The sequence below is a fragment of the Leuresthes tenuis genome, unplaced genomic scaffold, assembly GCF_036924035.1.
Source record: "Leuresthes tenuis unplaced genomic scaffold, fLeuTen1.0.hap1 SCAF_7, whole genome shotgun sequence".
Lineage (NCBI taxonomy): Eukaryota > Metazoa > Chordata > Actinopteri > Atheriniformes > Atherinopsidae > Leuresthes > Leuresthes tenuis.
In genome coordinates this window covers 35045809-35065811 of record NW_027325361.1, presented here as the reverse complement: position 1 = coordinate 35065811, position 20003 = coordinate 35045809, and the positions used below count along the sequence as shown (strand labels likewise).

Sequence of the window (20003 nt, the reverse complement as noted above, 5' to 3'; positions counted from 1 at the left end):
AATACGACCCATAATGCCATTCTCTAAAGTACCGCCTTTACAAGTCGCAGGAGGGAAATACTACTCATATGGAAGGTCGGTGGTTCGACTCTGGCGTCCCGGGCTACATGTCGAAGTGTCCTTGGGCAAGACACTGAACCCCACGTTGCCTACCGATGTGTCCATCGGTGTATGAATGGTTAGAAAGCATGTAGTTATGTGTAGAATTAAGACGTGCTGTATGAGTGTGTGTGAGTGGGTGAATGTGGCATGTAGTGAAGCGCTTTGAGTGGTCAGCTAGACTAGAAAAGCGCTATACAAGTACAGTCCATTGATATGAGTGTTTCCACATGAGAGCAAAACTCATTCCTTTAAGTTTACTTTAAAAAGCCACAAAGTCCTCATAACGATATAACAACATATGGCAACTGCTTTTCACTTTTCAGTTGCATGTAGTTAACGCTACATTTCTTTTTGTAGAAACTCCCGTGTCATTTCCTGCTTGGTTGAACTTTTAACCTAATGTACTCTTTAATTTGTTTAGTTAAATAAGCCTGATCCACATATCATGTCTGAGATGTGAATGCTACTACAGAGCATCACTGAGCTACTGCTTTCAGTCAAATAGATGTGGAAGTGCCCTTGAAGACTGGTAAACTCACTGCAGCACATGATGTACCTTTTCTTTTATCTGTTGCTTTCATTTTTTGATAACACATAACCTAATTCTCCCATATTTGACTCCTTCTTAAAAGAGTATTTTAATACTATTCTAGAAGAACTTTGCAAAGATTTCCCCTTATTTCGCGTTCGGCACTTCAGCGCAGAGCAAAATTTGTCTTTAACCTATGATGTGGAACTTGTCTTAGAGTAATCTCAGTTGATAAATGGCTTTAAAATTGATAAAATGAGAACAAAGGGCTTCATTTATGTTATTTTTGTCTATCTTATTATTTTTTCGGCCTTAATTTCTTGCTTATTTGCACACAAGTCACACATCTTCGCTCACATTCTCTCCTCTTTGTCTATTCACTGTTTTTTCATTGCTTTAAATGGCTCACGGACATTGACGCTGGGAATGTTTGTTTCATTCAGCAAGCGGTAGAAGTAGGGGAGCAGTGGATGAATAAGATTAATAGGGGGAGAACTAGACTAGGAAAAGAACATGTAGGAAAATGAAATTGGTGGATGGAAGAAGAAAGAAATAAGAATGAGAAATGCATCATGGAAATAAGATGAAAGAGACATTAGAGCATTCTTACAGCTTTTTGTTCTCAAATGCATCACACCAATATAGTTTCTGATTTCATAGCTGAGAAAAGCTTTGCAGGTTATTATTTAGATTTGAAAAATTATATTTAAGACTGATTCTTTCCTCAAATTGATTTAAAGAAAATCTGATTTTTTTTTAGCATTTTTAAGAACCTGGGAATTATATGGACACTGTAGCAGATGCTCTCTTGGAATATCTTTTTTTCATAGGTTGTTTTGGTGTATTGTGTTTATGGGATTTTGACTTTCTTGCTGTTCCTTTGGGCTTTGTCGGCACCAGAAGATGCATTTTGTATTGTATTCCACAGGTACTGACGTGCGTGTGTACACACTCCCTTCAGTTACTCATGTCAGAAGGATATAGATATGTGATCTATTATCTATAAATCTATCAACCAGTCAATCATCATATGTTTGGGATCCACAACTGATTCATTAAATCTCAAGCTTGAAGTTAGATTATCATAACATTTAGAGTTAAGACTCCAAGAAAGCAGAGTTGATATAATTTGTTCGACCTGAAGATCAAATAAGGCAAATGTGAATACACTTACTTCACTAGAGTTTAGATGTCTGTAGGTTTTAATTTAACATATTTTAAAACTTTAGAAAGGAAATAGACCAAACATAAAAAGAGGAATAAAAATTATGGTTATGTTATAATCCAGGTTGAGTCAGTTGCATATCCAAGTGACGGATGGTTGGTAATATGACCTGCTCTTGATTTGAATGGCTTCAGTATATATACTATGGTAATTTAAATCTGCAATGCAAAGATGACCATTTGCAAAAGTGGTTCAATTGGAATTTAAATTTAATTTGTTTAGTTAGTTTAAAACAGATATAATGTATATATTATATCACAGAAACCTGCCATTTTCAGAGTGGGTCTGTAGAACATGGTATGGACCCACACTGGCACTTAACTCTGACACAGAAATCTCACTTTGACTCGATGTAAGATCTGAAGCAAACCTCTTTATTTAGTCCAGGGCTCTGCCTCCTAAAATAATTACATATTTATTGTTAAAGTCAGTTTCAGTTAACATTGGTTAATCTTTTACACCCCTTGTGCATACTGTATATATGTTTTTTGTTTGCCATTATTTTCTAGATCTTAGCGTTGGTTATCTAAACATTACAAACATTCATACAGACGCATACAGATTGGCATCTTTAAAGTTGAGCAGTCACCCAGTTTATTCTGTTATTTCATAGGACTTTTATTTTTCAGTCCTTCATGGATATAAGATCAGAGGCTTTGCCTGTAGTATATAAAAGAATATTAGGAGGAGGAGATAGACAGAATTGAGATTTAATCAATTGAGTCTCACTCTTCACCAACAGAACAAAACCATAGCTGTATTATACAGTTAAAATCTTTTTTTGTATACTACAGGCAAAGTGCATGATGATGATCTCAAAATGAATGCATCATCTTCTGTGTGAAAAATCTTTGTTTAGGACTATATAATATTTTACCATGGTTTCATCATTTCTGGACCCAAAAAACAGGACTTATACAGCAGGTAACACATTGAAAAGATTTATTTAAAATAAGCAATGAACACATGGAGGATGAAATATTGATCTGGCTGAAAGCAGTGGCTATGCTGATGGCCTGGAAGCATCTATAAAGAGGGAAAGGCAGAGTTATCATTGGTAGGTAGAGAGTGATTGGAGACAGACTTCAGAGAATTAAGGTGGATACTTGTTACTGGTTGTAGGGAGTATTTCAGCTACAGGGGAGACAATTGGCAGGCAGGCTGGGTTCCAGTACTGGTGGTAATATAGCGGTGGAGAGTGGGCAGGAGGATGAGTTTCCAGAGAGGACAGTGATCTACAGAAATGTGCAAAAAGGGGGAACTAAGGAGACTTTACACTAGATTTCCACGAGATGAGGCAGATGAGTACTGCAGGTGAGTAAATTGTTTCCAAAGACAGAATTGTTGAGGAAAGGCAAGAAACAGGAATTACAAAAGGGCAAGTACAAAAACACAGAGGTCAAGGAACGGTGAATATTTAGTACCATAGCAGATCTGGTGGAGAATTGTAGCCTCAGTCAGTCCTTAAACACAGCCTCCTGATGAGCGATGATTTGCAGGTGTGTAACTGCAAGCATGGGAAGGACAGCTATGCCAGAAGGTGGAGACAGGAAGAATTCTGCCCACCATATCACCTATAAGGAAAATACAGAGAAAAACCCCAGCCTGCCCATAACCCTGACATCTTTAGATCTTCTATGTTGGGACGCATTTTCCCATTCATACTTGACATATTTGAATCATTCTTATGGTACTTCATACACGTTATGTTTCACAGTGATATTGATGAATTGCATCTTCATACAGTTATCTTCTGCACAACTGTTTTGATAAATAGCTTCATAGACGGTTCACGTTTTGTATGAATGAGCCCAATATCAATTTCAAAAGTTTGAGGACACACCATTATGTACTCAGACCTTCCTATTCCTCGTATGATACACTTGGAAGAGACAAGGCTTTTGAAAATCATTGACTGAAGGTTCTTTGGGTTATGCCAGAAATTGTCTGGTGTGCATTATGTCTGTTGTATTTTGTTCAGCCATTTATACTTATGAACATAAAGTCAGTATACTTTTTTTTTTTTTTTTTTAATTCCATATTTAGGTAATGTCTAAAAAATAAAAATAAATAAAATCCTGCCAGTATAAAATATATGTTGTTCAAACTATCTTAGACAACCTGCCACAGTGTACCTGTAGATTCACGCTATCCATATCTGTCCCTTCATGTGCTGCCAGAGGAACTCTGTCCTATTGAGTTGAGCGCTTTGTGAGCGCAATGCCATCTCCTTCAGGACTCTTTGTACTTCTGGGTATTTAATGTAAAATGCAACAATAATGTATAATAACATTTTCATTAGAAATTTTTTATCAATGTACAGTGATCAAGTGATAAAATATCCCTTGGATTTCAACCTTTCCTTCAAAATGAAATAGAAAAGGAAATAAATTATGATAGACATACCTGCACGCAGTGTGGGCATTAACAGCATGAAAAGAAATTGCAGGAAGAGATAGTGTGGAAAAACACACTTCTGAAGCCTTCTTGGTGAAGCGGTCTTTGGAAACCACATGTTTTGCATACAATTGCAGCCCACTCAGATGAATTTACAATTGAACTCAGGTTTCTGTGGTAAAAGTTGTGACAAAAAAAGTTACTCACAAAAACTTGAAACACTACTTTGATCTTTTGACTAGAAATTATCAGCTAATCATTGCTTTTTTCCAAATAAAGATGCCTGGCTTTAATATTTGACCAACATGTAATGCAATGTTCTGCACTTATAAAACAAACCCAGTGACTAGGATCACTTTTACTGAATATTTTTAGTAAATAAAGATACAGCACTAGCGACCTGTCCAGGGTGTACCTCTCGCCCGATGGCCGCTGGGATAGGCTCCAGCCCCTCCGCGACCCGACTGATGGATTAACCAGGTATAGAAAATGGATGGATGAAAGATACGTAAGCTTTTATTACCTAGTCGAAGAGAATTATCTACATATAATCAATTAAATGCTTGTTTTACAAAGTTGTTGTCACATCATAGAATATTTGACAAGCCTCAAAGAGATATATATTGACAAAAAACATATACATAAAGTGGTTGGATTTTACTGTCAAAACCATGCCAGGGTATTAAAAAGTACCTAGACATAAAAGAATGTATTTCCTGGAATTTGATCAATCCTTTAAACTGTGTTTTAATGAAACCCATCACCACATCTTCATGAATACACACTTTTATTGTCTTCTTTTTTTAAATTGAAGTGTGACTCCCACTTTTACCCCTAGGAATTGATTCTGTATTTATAGTTGACATCCTGGGGGGGATTTCATCCAAGGTCAGTTTTAGATTGCTCGTTGAGGTGTGTTCTGTTGGATTCCTTTTTTTTAAATGGTCACTGGTGATTGAATAAGCTAGTCTGGCTGTATGCCAATTGTGATGTTGACTGATGCATAGAGATAGCAATATGTATGTAGGGATAGGATATGTGCAGAATGTTCGATCAATGCCTGGGGTCTGCTCTCAATGATTACCTCATTCAGAAAAGGGGAAAGCCTGCTGGCCAAGTTTGTATGTGTGTATTACTTTGTGCTTGTGTGTGTGTGTGTATCATCCTTTCTATCAAGCAGGCATTTAAGTCATGGGTTATTGCAATGTCAGAGTGTGAAACTCCTCTTCATTGGTCTCCAATCAATACTGTTGTCGGGTTCTTGGGAGGTGTGAGAACAGAAAAAAGAAATGGACAAAAAGTCATCTGGAAATACAAATTTCGCTTCATTGAATGATAAATAAAAATTACAACACAATGTTGATTATGTGTGCTGTCGGCTAGAAATTTAGTTTCAGACAACCACATCAAATTGTTTACTTGCACATCTTTTAATGACCATCTAACTGATGGGAGAAAAGTGCTTGAAACATACTTACCTTTCTGAAGAAATCCTGATTCAAACATGACACTAAGACATTGATTAGCCACCTGATAAATGGAAAGCAATGCATATGTGAAATGGGTTTGGAACTTGATTTATTTGATACTTTGCTTGTTTTGTTCTTATCGGTTGCCCCTCTCATTTCTGTTTCTCCATTTGAGTTTCCATTAAACCCGTTTCCTCTTCATCCAATCCCTCTTCACAAGATAAAAAAAATAAGATTTTCTAACGTGACAAGGGCTTTTTCCTCCTCCTCTATCCATGTATTCCAGTAGTTGTCTGGATTCTGTTTCCTTCCAAATTTGACCCCGCTCACTATAATGAAGCATTGTGGAAGCTCGACTGTTCCTCAGGCAGCCCATGCCTTCTTTAAAAGAAAGAGAGGGATTTTTTTTAACAAATTGTGGAGAATGATCTGGTGAGGACCCAAATGCAGATTCAGAGAAAACCAGAGGTTGGAGAAAACTTGAACTGATTTAAAACTCAAATGGAAAGTGCGGCCGAGCAGAAACACCAAGGAACTATACTTGATCAAATAAAAACCAAGTGCAGACAAAGACAAACTAACCAGAACTAGAACCAACCTTGAAACAGAATAAGAGGTTGTAACGGCAAGGCTCTGACAAAAACTGTGAAAAAACAGGGAGACTATAGACTGTGGGGGAGATGATTAGAGAGTGACTGCAGCTGAGACAGATTGAACACAGGTGAGTAAGTTTGGGTAATGACCAGACATAAGGGAACTGAGGAAAACTATAGGAGAGAAAGAGGAACAAGAAACAAAACAGAACTAAGACAAGACAAGACTAATTGACCCAAAGTAAAACTAAAAAAGACCAAACATGAGAGGAACTAATAATAACTAATAATAATAAATAACTAATAATAAATACAACTAAAGACTTGAATACAAACTGAAGAAATCTTGATAACAAACCAATAACTAAAGAACACAAACAAACTAAGCTTAAACAAAAAGCCAATCAAAAGCAAGGACAGAGAGCATGCAAGGAGTAGCTATGAACAAAAAGACAAACCGAGACTAAACCAAAACAAACAGAATGAATCCTAATAACAACTAATGACCAAAGTCCAAAAAACGACAGACCCTAACAGAAATAGCCAGAGCCAGAGGTTTAAGAGAGAGCAAATTATCTTAGTATGTCAGTCTGAGTAGATAAAAGTAAAGATGCAGGGATAAAACGCAAGTTGGATAGATAAAAGTTTCATGTTCCTAATCAGAGCTGACACCATCTGAGACCCCACTAGTATCTGAGCATCAGCCACTCACACAAACAAGGGAACGCACACACATTTCACAATGGCAGCTAGGAGGGTAAAGGTCAGTGTCAGGACCTGCTTGTCACTGGACAATTTAGAATTGACACATGATCTCTGTTTCCCTCTCTCCTCCTGTGTATGTGTTTGTGCTTGTATGTGTGTGATAGTAGCTGTCATGCAGCTGTCTTGTCTGCTCTGATCCTCACTAACCCCCCAGTTCGAAAAAAAGATGCAACTTTAATGACAATCCAGTGAGCAGCTTCATCTCTCACATTTTTTTCATTCTCTTATTTTTTGTGGAGGATAGCTAAAAAAATGTTGTCAATAATCAGAACTATTCCTGCTTTCATTCACTAGAACTTGGTGTTACTCTTCAAGCATTACTCTCTAGCAGCAGAGTGGTTTTCATCCAGTTGGAAGGTTGGTTTGTGTTATTTTATATATTCTACATATATGTATAAACAGCTCTAGCTCAGGTGGAAGATCAGTGTTTTGACTCCCAGCTTTCCTGGACCACCTGTTGAAGTGTCCTTGGGCAAGACATTGAACCCCACTTTGCCTATCGATCAGTCCAATGGAGTTTGAATGTGTGTGATAAAGTAAAAAAACACTGTATAGCCTCTAACATTGTATAGACAAGGGCATGCTGTATGAGTGTGTGTGTAAATGTGGCTTGGAGTGTAAGAAGCACTTTGAGTGGCCAACTGAACCAGAAAAAATGCCAGATAAGTGCAGTCCATTTACTATTTATCAACCATATGTTTTTACATGCATTGCAGATTGTATGAGAATATTAAAACAAGTCTTGCTTAGAAATAAAGACTTACTTTGTGCTATACTGTCTTAAATTTGTATTAAAATGGAGCTCTCTATTACTCCCTATGACATATGCTAAATGGCTAACATGAATTTGCTATAAACTTCTTGTACTGTTTAGCACTCATCCCTCTGCACAGTATCCTTCTATCCACACATTTGCTCCTTGTTTCCAAGACGTTCCACGTTTTATAAATAGGTGACTCTTGTGTATACTCAGCATATGGAAAGCAATGAGTCAGCTCCTGCTTATCAAATCGCTTGTCAAAATTACAAAAGAGAACTGGGAGACTGCTGTTGGCCAAACTTAAATGCAGGAAGCTGGAAAGAAGAACCTGGCTTTACAATAAATATAAAGCAATTAAAAACAAAAAGTGATGTTAAAGTGGAGTTACATCTCATCAACATTAACTACTAATGCACTTGTGAACCTTTTGGGTTATCCATCTCCTATTCTCTTTTCAATCACTTGTTCAGATCATCACAGTCAACATTTTACTATTCTTCTTACAGAATTATATGTTACAAAATTAATATAGCAGCCCTTTATTAACATTCACGCTGAGTGAATGTTAATAAATATATTAATTTTACCAAGTCAAATTGTTGTCAATAACATATGCATTATATTACTGGCTGGGTGCTTAAGGTGGTTGAAAGGATGTGCACAATCATTTCCACATCACCTGATGGCAGTTTAAGGCCCTGTGGCATCACATGTTCTGGGGGGGTCATTGCTCTACGTGTCAGTATGTGTTTGTGTGTGTGTATGGAAACTGTTTTTCTGCATGGCATGCATCATGCTATCTTAAATACATTTTTGTAAGGTTGCATGAATTTGATCTGAAGACACGTTTCCCCTTACATTTTCTTAATGTGAATTTGTTTTGTTTGTGTGCGTTTGAATCTGTTTACAGTGGCATGTGTTCAGGACTTGTATGCACAAGACACTTGTCTTAAATTGACAAAGGTTGGTTTTAATGATGAAGCACCTGACCACTCCCCCTTTTAAAGCATTAAATCAGGTAGTTAAACACAACACAAACGCATCAGTTGAGAGAGAGAGAGAATAAAAAACTAATTTGAAGAAACTGTTCAATTTTCAAAATATGACTTTGTTTTTAGTGTTTTTGGATGTGTTGGAAGCTTTAGAATTATGACCCTTGAAGTGTTGGTACATATCCATGTGAACAAGGCTTTGGCAATTAGTTTACAGTCTAGATTATTCATGGTTTGTAATAGTGATCTGAAAAGAAGAGGCAAAGTAAATAGATAAATAGAAATTAACTTTCTCTCTCTTTCATTAACATTTCCTGTTGCAGTGGCCTTGCATTAAGATAATTTTAAGATGCAGGATGCGTGTTTGTGTCCATTTTAGCCTATACTAGGTTACCACCCTGAACACACAACTGGTCCAGTTGGTAACACGGTTCTCTTGAATGCTCTGCTTCTGAAAGATGCTGCGTTATTGACAGTCACCTTTTTTCTCTGCCATAATTCTCAGTTCTCATTAATTGCATAATGCCTCTCTTGTGTGAAAATCATGCCATTATATGCACTGTTTGAAACTGAAATGTATGTCTTTTGATCCTGTGAGTTTATCTTCACTTAATTCTTCATTTTTAACAGAGAGCTAATCTTTTTGCCTCTTTTTTAAAGTCCCTATTTTCTTGCTTTGTAACCATCTTAAACAAACTCTTACACCATAAACATGCCAAATAGACATTTTAGCAATGTCTTCCAAGTTCTTGTTGGTGTGAGAATTTTTCTTCAAAGAATGGCTGTAAAAACTATTATCACTGACAAACTTTCTCATCTTTTTAGAAAATCTTTTGAAAACTGTGTGTATTCTTGATCACCTTGTTTTCCTCCATCTTCTCCTTCTTGGTCCTATAGGTCCCCTTACAAAGAAACACAATGATGATTTAGGTGATAATGACCACGCGGACGATGAAGGTATTTTTTCCCCCAATGCCAATCTGGTTTGCATGACAAGAGAAACCAAACTTACCCTCTCTCCTCCAATTTTTATCTTCTTTGATTTTCTTACATTTCTTGTCCTTTTTTTGAAAGTATTGGACATTTTCTTTTTGCTCTTTACTCGTAAAATCTTTTTGGGCTGGTGTGTTTTGTCCTTTTCAGCTTGATGTCTAAAGTTTACATGTCTCCCACCATTCTTTGATATCAATACTGTAGCATAGATTCTCTGCTTGGATTTGCTGTTTCCTTCACATTTTCTTTTCTTTTCTATGTTGCATAGAAGTAACTCTTAACCCTTCAGCCAGCTCTAACCACATTTTTGCATGTTTTTCTTTTAATTTGCCCTAATGTGGTCATGTTTGAAAAGGTTGATACTGGCTAACTGGCTTGTATACAATACTAACACTTCACACTTTGGGCATCAAATCAGCGACCTGAGTCTGTATGACTTGATAATTGCAACATAACTCCTGTTGCTCCAATCAACACCACCATAATTTTTAGATTTTATAAACTGCAAACAGCAGAGGGCAATTAGAATTAGTATCTTCAGTAGATACTACTTTCAGTTGAAGAGGAAAAGCCTAATTTGTGGAATTTCGTTTCCTGAGTACCAATTCTGCAAAAGGTAAGACAGGATAGTGGTCATCATATGAAGATTGCATAAACTAGCAGGCACACACAAAATGCTTTGCTTTATATGACACAGTGCATTAGCAACAACTATCAAATGCTATCAACTATCAACAAACTATCAACTATCCTTTAGATACACTTATGACACATTTTTCTGTAATTTAAGGTTTCTCCAGTCTGTTCCTAAGTTTTGCCAAGGGCTGTTTTTTTTCCATGTGAAAAATCTGTCATGTGATAAAGGTGATCCTAGATACCAACATGGCCGCAGTGCATCGGCACTGTGTTGAACATTACGCTGTATGGCCATATATAGTATTCATGGCGTGTTAATTACCTCTTACATCCATGACCTGATTCAGTCAAACTGACTTCATTTTTGAAAATAAATCACATGGCAGCTCTGAGATATCTGCTCTGTAAACAATAATAAACAATTGAAACACTTAAAAGGGTCTAGAAATGTATTTGCATTTCTCACATGATTTAATGCTTTAAGACATTTAATCCTATGTAAATGCTCAGCATAAATTTATTAAAAGAAAATAGATGCCTAAGGACGATATAACTGAAACAGTGCTTCTCTTGATATTAAAATCAAATGCAGTTTGAAATAAATGATACTTTGCTTAACTGCAATGATTACAATAATACAAAAGGTGTACTTTTGCTTGATTTTTCACAAAAATAAGTCCTTTGAAAAGCCATATCAGAATCAAAATGTCCTTAATGAAATTTTGAGACAGAACAATATCCCCTTAAGACTGCTGCGGTGCAATTTTAGTGACAAGCAGAGAGTCTTAATAAGGCACCTCTACTGTATAATGTCATTAATTAAACAGAAATGACAGCCACATAAGATTCACCACCACCTAGATGACTTTGATTTGTGAAATAATGCTGTTTTTCTGGAAGCTCAGGCACACACATACACATACACACACACGCACATACACTAATAAGATTCTAGAAAGTCACACAGATCTATTCAATAAAATCCCAGCAAGCCTCAAGTATTATCTCGATAAAGGATGCAAGGCAGAAAATGAATGCATTGTAACATAGAGGAAATATGCTTTAGAACACGCATATCTATGAACGCACAGTAACACACTTTGTCAGGCCAACTCTGACCAACCTTTCCATTCCCATTGCCTCATCATTTCTTGATCTCGCTCTTAACATTTTACCTAATGATGTACAATCAGAGATTATCCTCCCAACTTCAACTTCAACACCCCTCCCAATCGGCAAATCTTGCATTTTTTTTACTCTTTAAACTCAGTGAAGCCAGGGGTTGTAATTCTTTTTGTGCTGGGAACAGAAATGTAAACGGATTTGATAGTGGAGGATTATCTTAGACATTCTCATTTTTATAGCATCAATTACTGGAGTGTTTAGAAGTGGGTATCCTTTAAACTATGGAATTTGCTAAATTCTTGACAGGCCCCAGGAATCTCATGTAAAGTATTATAAGGCAATACCTGTGAGATATTAGGCTTCTCATAGATAAAGTACACAGATAGTGTTCAGAGGGACAACAATATGGATTTTGCTCATGCCATGAAGACAATCATGTAAACCAAAGAAAGGCTCATAAAAGCTCAAATGTGTCCCATTAAACTCATGCTTACCACAAAAAGCAAGTTAGGCAGCTTGAAATTACATTAATCACAGTCTTGTTTACCATTAAACCTTGCTTTCTTGTTAATTTAAAAAAGCTCTTATTATTGTCGGTGTGTAATATAATATATATTATATAACTATAATATATGTTCCATAATACAATATACATTTTCATAATATAATTTCTTTTGGAATAAATAAAATATTTTTACTTTTAATTTATTTTCCTGAATATATTTTATATATTTTCAATATATTCATATGACCAAATAACATATCATCTGTTTTTGTAAAATGTGAATAATTCTTCTTTAAGAATTCACATTGCTGTGGTTTTCATTATTTCTCATACCTTCACTTTTACAATTTCCATATATTTCCACTCATGCCATTTCAACCACTGCATGTGCTATTCTTCCATTTTAAGATGAGTTTTGCAATCCTGTACATACGAATTCTCGCGTCGTTTGGTAAGAACTTGATAGCATGGACTACAAGACCCAACTTAGTTTTATACAGTAAATGCAAAGTTTAAAACAGGAAGCAATATTTCAAAATTTGCTTTACTCTATACGCTGTTTCACATGAATGTGGCTTTGTTACAGAGGCAAAATGGGAAAAGGTCATGGCTGAGCTGCCTATGACACCGAGTCTATTCCACAACGCTGTCTTGTTGTAAGTAAGCGTACACTGAAGTGGGGCTTAGCTGCCTCTGTTTAGTATGTGGGAATTACCAAGCAGACACACAAATTACTCTGTGTTAGGTATACACAGGAGGATATGCGAAGCTCGCTATTAAAACAAGGGAAATGGCAAAAGATATTCAGGGATGGTATATCAAAACAACAAAGGCAAGAACAAAGAAAAATAGTTAAAACCAAAGCAATATTACATTTCTGAAAGCTTTTGATAAAATATCAAAGGCTAAAGTAAAAGCAGTAGCAATAGAGAAATTGAAAGTAAAAGGCCATGTGGAACAGAATAAGTCAAAATAAAAACATTGAAGAATTGTACACTTATATTTATTATTTAATTACTCTCTCTTTGTTTTTTTTTCCACATTTTATTTCCAAAGTGTTTTGTTTGTTAATTGAACTTCATACCTCCCCATTCGTATTTATGTTCTTTTATAGATTTACTAGATAAGCAGTCCATTTTTCTTTTCAATTCATATTTATGACATCATCAAACATGATTTATTTATTTTTATTTTTTTACGACTGCAGACACTTATAACAAAAGAGATCTGAGACAATATTTAGAAAATACAATGATAAATTAAAAAAAGAGAAAAAAGTAAGATGATAAGTCATCTACAACAGCAGAGAGGAAGAGGTTACCATAGCTGTTGCAGCTCAGGGTTTGTTCTGAGAAATCTAAAGCACCTAAATCTATTTGATCATAACCTCACCCTGGACAGCTTCATGCTGGCATTGTACCTTTATTATCATACAACTGTCCCTCACTCATTAATCTCATTTTCACTACTTTAATGTAAAGGATATATTTTTTTTTTGCTCACTGAGAAAATATTAGTTTATAATAGTTTAATATTCTGTATTGTTTCCAGTCACTGTTTTTAAAAAAGTAATAACTGTGAAAGCGTAATTTTGATAATCATATCAATATTAATGGTTCTGGTAATCAGTTTAAATATATCATTAACTCAATTTATGCAAAGTTATGATAGGAAGTGATGAAGTCCTCCACCAGCTAAATGAGGATTAATTGATTAGCTCTAAGAGTGGAAGGAGAGACAAGGGTCTCAATAAGCTGATAACCTCAAGGTATAGCGTGTTCAGTATATGCAGGGACCTGTTTCAGTTAGTACATCCAGGTACAGTAAATTCAGGTAGATCCATCAAATATTCACACGGAGCTAAGACAATTTTACACTAACCTCACCTCATTACTGCTGACCTTCAGTGCAGAACAAAAAGAGGCAGCTATAACAGCTATGCTGAATGCACCTCGCTGAGGCAGGAATTCATTCATTTTTCCTGTAAAAGAGCACAGGTACATATCCACCAAACAGTGTTGTTATGCATGCCCTCTACAAAGAATAGAAAGATAGGTAAAGTTATCCACACCTCAAGAAAAGTACCTAATTCTCATGTGAAGACTGAATAGGTCAAAGCGTTATCGTAAACATTATTCAGTATTAATAGTATTCAAAACTGTAAATGTGCCCCACTTCCAATCATCAGCATAAGTTTTGGCATCATTGTAATATCATCATTTGTCAGTAATATCCATCTATGTTGCTGAATGTCATGCAATGAATCCAAGTTTGTGGTACACCCTGGAGAGGTCAACAAACAACCATGCACATTCACTGCCAGAATCAACTTAGAATCACCAATTAATATGCATGTTTTGGGGGTGGAAGGAAGCCAGAGTACCCACACACACATGGGGAGAACATGCAAACTCCACACAGTAAGGCCCCAGCCAAGATTTGAACCAGGAAACCTCTTGCTGTGAGGTGACGGTGCTAACCACCCCACCACTGTGCAGCCCATCATTAATCTTAGTCAATCATCACTACTGGCTGCTGAAATAGTCCACATTATCCACGTTTCAATGTTTAAGACTCTTGAATAGAAAAGTTTAAAAATTTCATTATCCTCATCATCTACGCTACCACCAGCAATGTAATCGTCATGGACTTGGCTGTGACAAGAAAGCATTATTTTCCTTCAATATCATCCACAGTAACTTTTTTCATGAGTATCTACATAATCAGCAGGGTTATCATCATAGGTGTTAATACAACTGCAGGTATATTACCAGGACTGTAACGGTTATAAAAACATTGTCATTACCACCTTGATGTCCTATAATTTTGTTATTATCACGCTTTCATTGACCTTTCTACATTCATATTATCATTGTGATTATCAATATTGTTATCATCATTGCTGGCAAGGTTTGAAATCATCATTCAAAATCCTTTGTTGATGTCTCACCCCACAATATAATGAAATGATCTTAACTTCTATGATTGTATACATTATCAGCAGTTCTCAGTATAATCTTTGTCATGGTTGATATCACCATTAGTGCTGCTGTTTTGTCTACCATTTTTTATTGTCAACATTGTTAGGGCGTATTCTTTTAATCATAATTGTTTTACAATTATTATTACCATCGCCATGATAACTATTGTCATCCTCAATTCTGTTACCAATCAATGTAATCACTGAAGTTGTCTGTTTCAATTACCACTGCCAATGCTGTGCCAATATCACAATCAACATCATCATTAATACTATTACACTCACAAAGAAAATAATAATAAACGCAGTACCTGTATTGTTCATTATCACTTGCTCTTTCATTTCTCCCTGCTCTCTTTTTGCTAGCAAGACACAAAAACACGCATTTGCTTCTGGAGGTTTCTGGAAGCCCTCTAGTGGAGAGTTATAATGTGCTGCTAATTTGCGGCTACTGCCCACTGTGACAGAAGAAACAGAACCATAAAAAACAAGGAAAAAAATAATAAAGAACAAAGTTTTAAAACAATGAAAAAGGGACAAGACCTGATACACTCACAAGGAGACAGCAGTTTACCAAAATGTGTATCATTATCATTTCCCAGTATATTTGTGTTTGCCTTTAGCTTATTCGGCCGTCGGTTTAAAAGGTCATGTCAGTCTCAAATTATGGTGCAATATATTCTGTTGTTGTCCAACATATAGACAAAAAACAATTATATGGTGAATTAAAAAAGCAAAAGTACCCAATAAAACCATGCTATCTGTAAAGACTTCAGCACTTGGAAGCTCCTCCTAGAAATGTGAATGCTCATTAGAAACCTTTTTTATTCAGAGTTACTGAAATCCCATTGGTGTAGAGGACGGAATAAAAGGGGCCTTCAGAGATAACCGCATAAGTTATCTAAGTGGTATCTCTGAATGACCCCAAGATACAAAATAGGGACATATGAGACATAAGATTTTTTGCTTGAAGGAGGATTGGTACTGTATGGGACTTTTGAAAATAATCCTGCTGCTAACAGAAAACTCATGTTTCTTCTGACTTTGACATCATATTTAACAGATACAAATGAGCACAGCTCCTCATGAAAAAGGGTTGTCAAAGTGTGACAGCTTATCATCTCTTTCATATTCTCATACAACTGTCGTATCACAACATATTTCTGGAAATTATTCAGCTATAATCTAATTTGTGAATCAACATTTTGTCCTTCTCATTAACAAAACTATTTTAAATATAACTTTAAATATAACTATTAACCTTTAATTCTGAATACTTACATGCTTTTATATTCACAAACTCTTGGCAAATATTTCTCTACAGCTAGTGCAATGAGAGGGCATACCTGAATTCAAATTTACATTTCAATGAAGCAATGCTTTTTACATAAATTTGCTATGACAGTTAAGATTGCCACTCTTGCGTGTTGACAGTCCATTGCCTGGAGTAAAATTAAAACTTGTCACATTAACTATTCTGTTTCATTAACGTCGACAGTGTCTATAATTTGAAATAAGTTATGAAATAAACCAACACATTCCTATTACCACAAACATGTAACGCCTTCATATGGCAAAACAATGATTTGATGCCTAAAACTAACAAAGTCTCCGCATTAAAAAGCCAGTGTGCCAAGATTACTGATATAAAAGTAAAATGAAAACAAAGTGGTGGCCAAAGCCTTCCAAAGTATTAAAATTTCATATTTGGCTGTCACTTTCAATCTGTCATCTAATCAGTCCTTCTGCCTGTTCCATCTCCTCCTCCTCCCCTTTCCTCCAGACATTAGGGAGAGTGGAAGCCCAAAGCCAGTGATGGTTTTTATCCACGGGGGTTCCTACATGGAAGGAACTGGAAATATGTTTGATGGCAGCATCTTGGCCAGCTATGGAAATGTGATTGTCATTACGGTCAACTACCGCCTGGGCATCCTAGGTAAGGACCCTGCTATATAATATGATACAGAGTGATGTTGTACTTTCTTTCTTTCTTTCTTTCTTTCTTTCTTTCTTTCTTTCTTTCTTTCTTTCTTTCTTTCTTTCTTTCTTTCTTTCTTTCTTTCTTTCTTTCTTTCTTTCTTTCTTTCTTTCTTTCTTTCTTTCTTTCTTTCTTTCTTTCTTTCTTTCTTTCTTTCTTTCTTTTAGAAATCTTCTCTCTGGCCAACACTCACATGCTAAATTGAGAGAAAACCATAGGTGTTTCCAATCCTAATTTTAAGCTCTGTTTTGTCTTCTTCGTTTATCCCAAAATAAGCAGACTTTTGTTTTATTTAGTGGAATATGAGCTCCTCACTTGAATTAAGTGGTTTTTGAACAGGTCTGGAAAATTCCACTTTCTACAGATGTTTGCTCATATTGTTTTGTTGATCTTACTTGTAATACTTTCAAAGACTAGACTGAATGTTGCTTTGAAGTGAATTTTTTTTCATTTGTTTGCTGTGGCATTTTATTAGACAGATGGAAACCGCAGTAGGCTGTACACACTGATGCTGTTTGAAAGACTTTGGGCACACTGCCATGAAGTCAATTTTATTGTAAGAAAATCCTGGAAATAATTAATCAGTTTTAAAGGCAATTCATGCACAATACTCAGTTTGTATGTCATGATATTATGACAACACATCTGTTGATTCGTGTTGTTGTTTTATTTGTATTCTAACTGTCTCTGTGATGTGTCACATAGAACCTTGCTGTATATCAAGACAGTGTAACAAATCAAGTGTGCTTTGGCCGCAAGGTGTTCTCGGACTGACACGTACTTATTGTAGGATTGAATATAGTCTGGGCCCAGTTAACACACTATTGTGCATCTAACTTCCCTGGCTCTCTTTTTACATTCAGGAGCCTTTGATCGTTCATGGTATCTGTGACTTCCAGTCCCTTCTGTTTTTACAGACATGTCTTAAGTCCACAGTACAAATACTGCATGTGTTCAGTACTGATATTCTGAATCTGTACCTGTCCAAGATCCAGTAACATAATTGTCATTTTTTAGTGATTGTTCAAAGTATTATAGAGATATTTATGTGAGATCTTTATCTAGAAATGAATCACCAGTCTAACAATCTTAAAGTGCTCCCATGTTAGTTATTTCTCTCATGGAAAATATATGAAAAGTAGTTAACAAACAAATCAATCTGTTGTTAATTTGGCCTCCAGAATATAGATTTGCTAGGACAAAGCTAGCTAGGACAAGCTTTTCTAGAAGAATTGAAAAACAAATAAAAAAGAAAATTAGTTGTACTCTTACTTCTATTTAATAAGCATAACTACTTCAGGGGAAATCCTGGGAAATAGAAATTTGATGATGTTTACTAGTTCCATCCTTCCATTGTATCTTAAAGATGTAAAAAATTAAAAGGGAATAAGTTATTTAATTTTAAATGTGAAAATCATTATGGGTGTGGAAAGATCTCTACTTCCCTGAATTGATTCTCGTTTTTTTTCTCCATATTTTTGCGTTCTTCCCATCTTTCTCTCTGTTTGGATGTGGAAGCTCCTTACTGCCGTAGGCCTCTTCCTATTATTGAGGAAAACTATTTCCCTCCTGTTTTAGATTAATCACTGCTGTTTCCTCTCAGATAAGAATCTGTTTTATTTTTCTTAGTGGACAAAATATACAACTTTACCTTCCCAAACACAAAATTTTGTGTGTACACATTTTTGAAGTGTTTTGTTACGTTATTGTTTTAACTAGCTTCACCAGCTTTAACATTTGGTGTAAATATCGGAGGATTTCATCAGAGCTCCCTTGAACCGCAGGCCTCAATTTGTAGAGGACAAACATTTTTTCTTTGTAAAATTCAAACTATTAACTCATGTAGTAAAAGCTCTCTAAGTGGATGGCATGTTTCTTAAAATCCCCCAAGGTTAGACAAGGAATGGCCAGGCATGGGAGCATCAGTGAATATGTTAAGGTGAGTCCCATGCACAAGGGACAGCAGTGCAAAAATATATTTGAGATAAAAATAAAAAAAAGAATTAAGAAAATATATTTAAACACCAAAAAGTATTTGAGTGCGTATTAACATCTCCTCTCACTGTTAACCTTTAATTGTCTCTCAACCACAGAACTATGTTCTTTTGCCAGCCAGCTGGCCTCTGTTGGTTAAAGAGTGCATTTGACCTTACTCATTCAGCTGCACTAGCACCTGTCTGCATGGAAATGTTATTCTGCAGACAGATCTCCTGATTCTTGCACCAGTGACTTTTCTTCTTGGCTCAGTGGCTCAGTGTGCCAGAGTGAGCACTTTGCAGGGAGCCAATAGCGACTTTAAATATATAGAGTTGCTGACAGAAAGCTGTATTTATTGGTAAAGGGCCTTGGCTATAATGGATTTGGCCATGGGGCACATATATACTATGCTACTGTCTGTGTATGGAGACTCTTTTGTGTGTTCAGGTTTGCTTGTGTGCAGATTGTGTGTTAATGAAATACATGGTATCAGTGGACCATTATTAAAAGTGACAAGTGTTCATTGTCCATGCCATCCTTCTTCATTTGGTTTATAATCTGCTGGGAGCTTGGCTTTGTTTTACATAACACTTTAACTGCTTAAGAAGCCTTGCACTCTAACACTCAGTTCGGTACTCTGTTAGTCAAACAGTTGAGGAATGATATTATTTTGAATGGTGGTAAAAGGTAGTGTTATTATACCGTAATCATGCCATGGTCTGTTTTATCCTAAATGCCTCTCGATCCTCACTGTTGTCTACACTGAATATTACATAAAGATTAGCATAATGCGATGCACACCATAGTGACCTTGTGACAAAGACAAAGCCACAGAAGTTAATTATTTGTGCCAATACAAGTGGCCAATAGCTTAAACAGGTTTTGGCTGCTGAATTTCTGTAATATGCTGTACCTTTAAGGCCAGGCCCTCACAGTGTGGAGTTTGTTTTAACTCAGCCAAAACCTTTAATCATCCT

The 20003-nt window shown here is 35.9% G+C and overlaps 1 protein-coding gene across 1 annotated transcript in view; it reads left to right on the top strand.

Annotated features, from left to right (window-relative positions):
- nlgn1 (neuroligin 1) overlaps nt 1–20003 on the top strand; it is a 345721-nt gene that overhangs the window by 103774 nt on the left and 221944 nt on the right. The window contains exons 3-4 of the mRNA XM_072390215.1: nt 9730–9789; nt 16855–17007. Coding sequence (XP_072246316.1) covers nt 9730–9789; nt 16855–17007 — 213 coding nt within the window. The remainder of the gene's footprint in view (nt 1–9729; nt 9790–16854; nt 17008–20003) is intronic.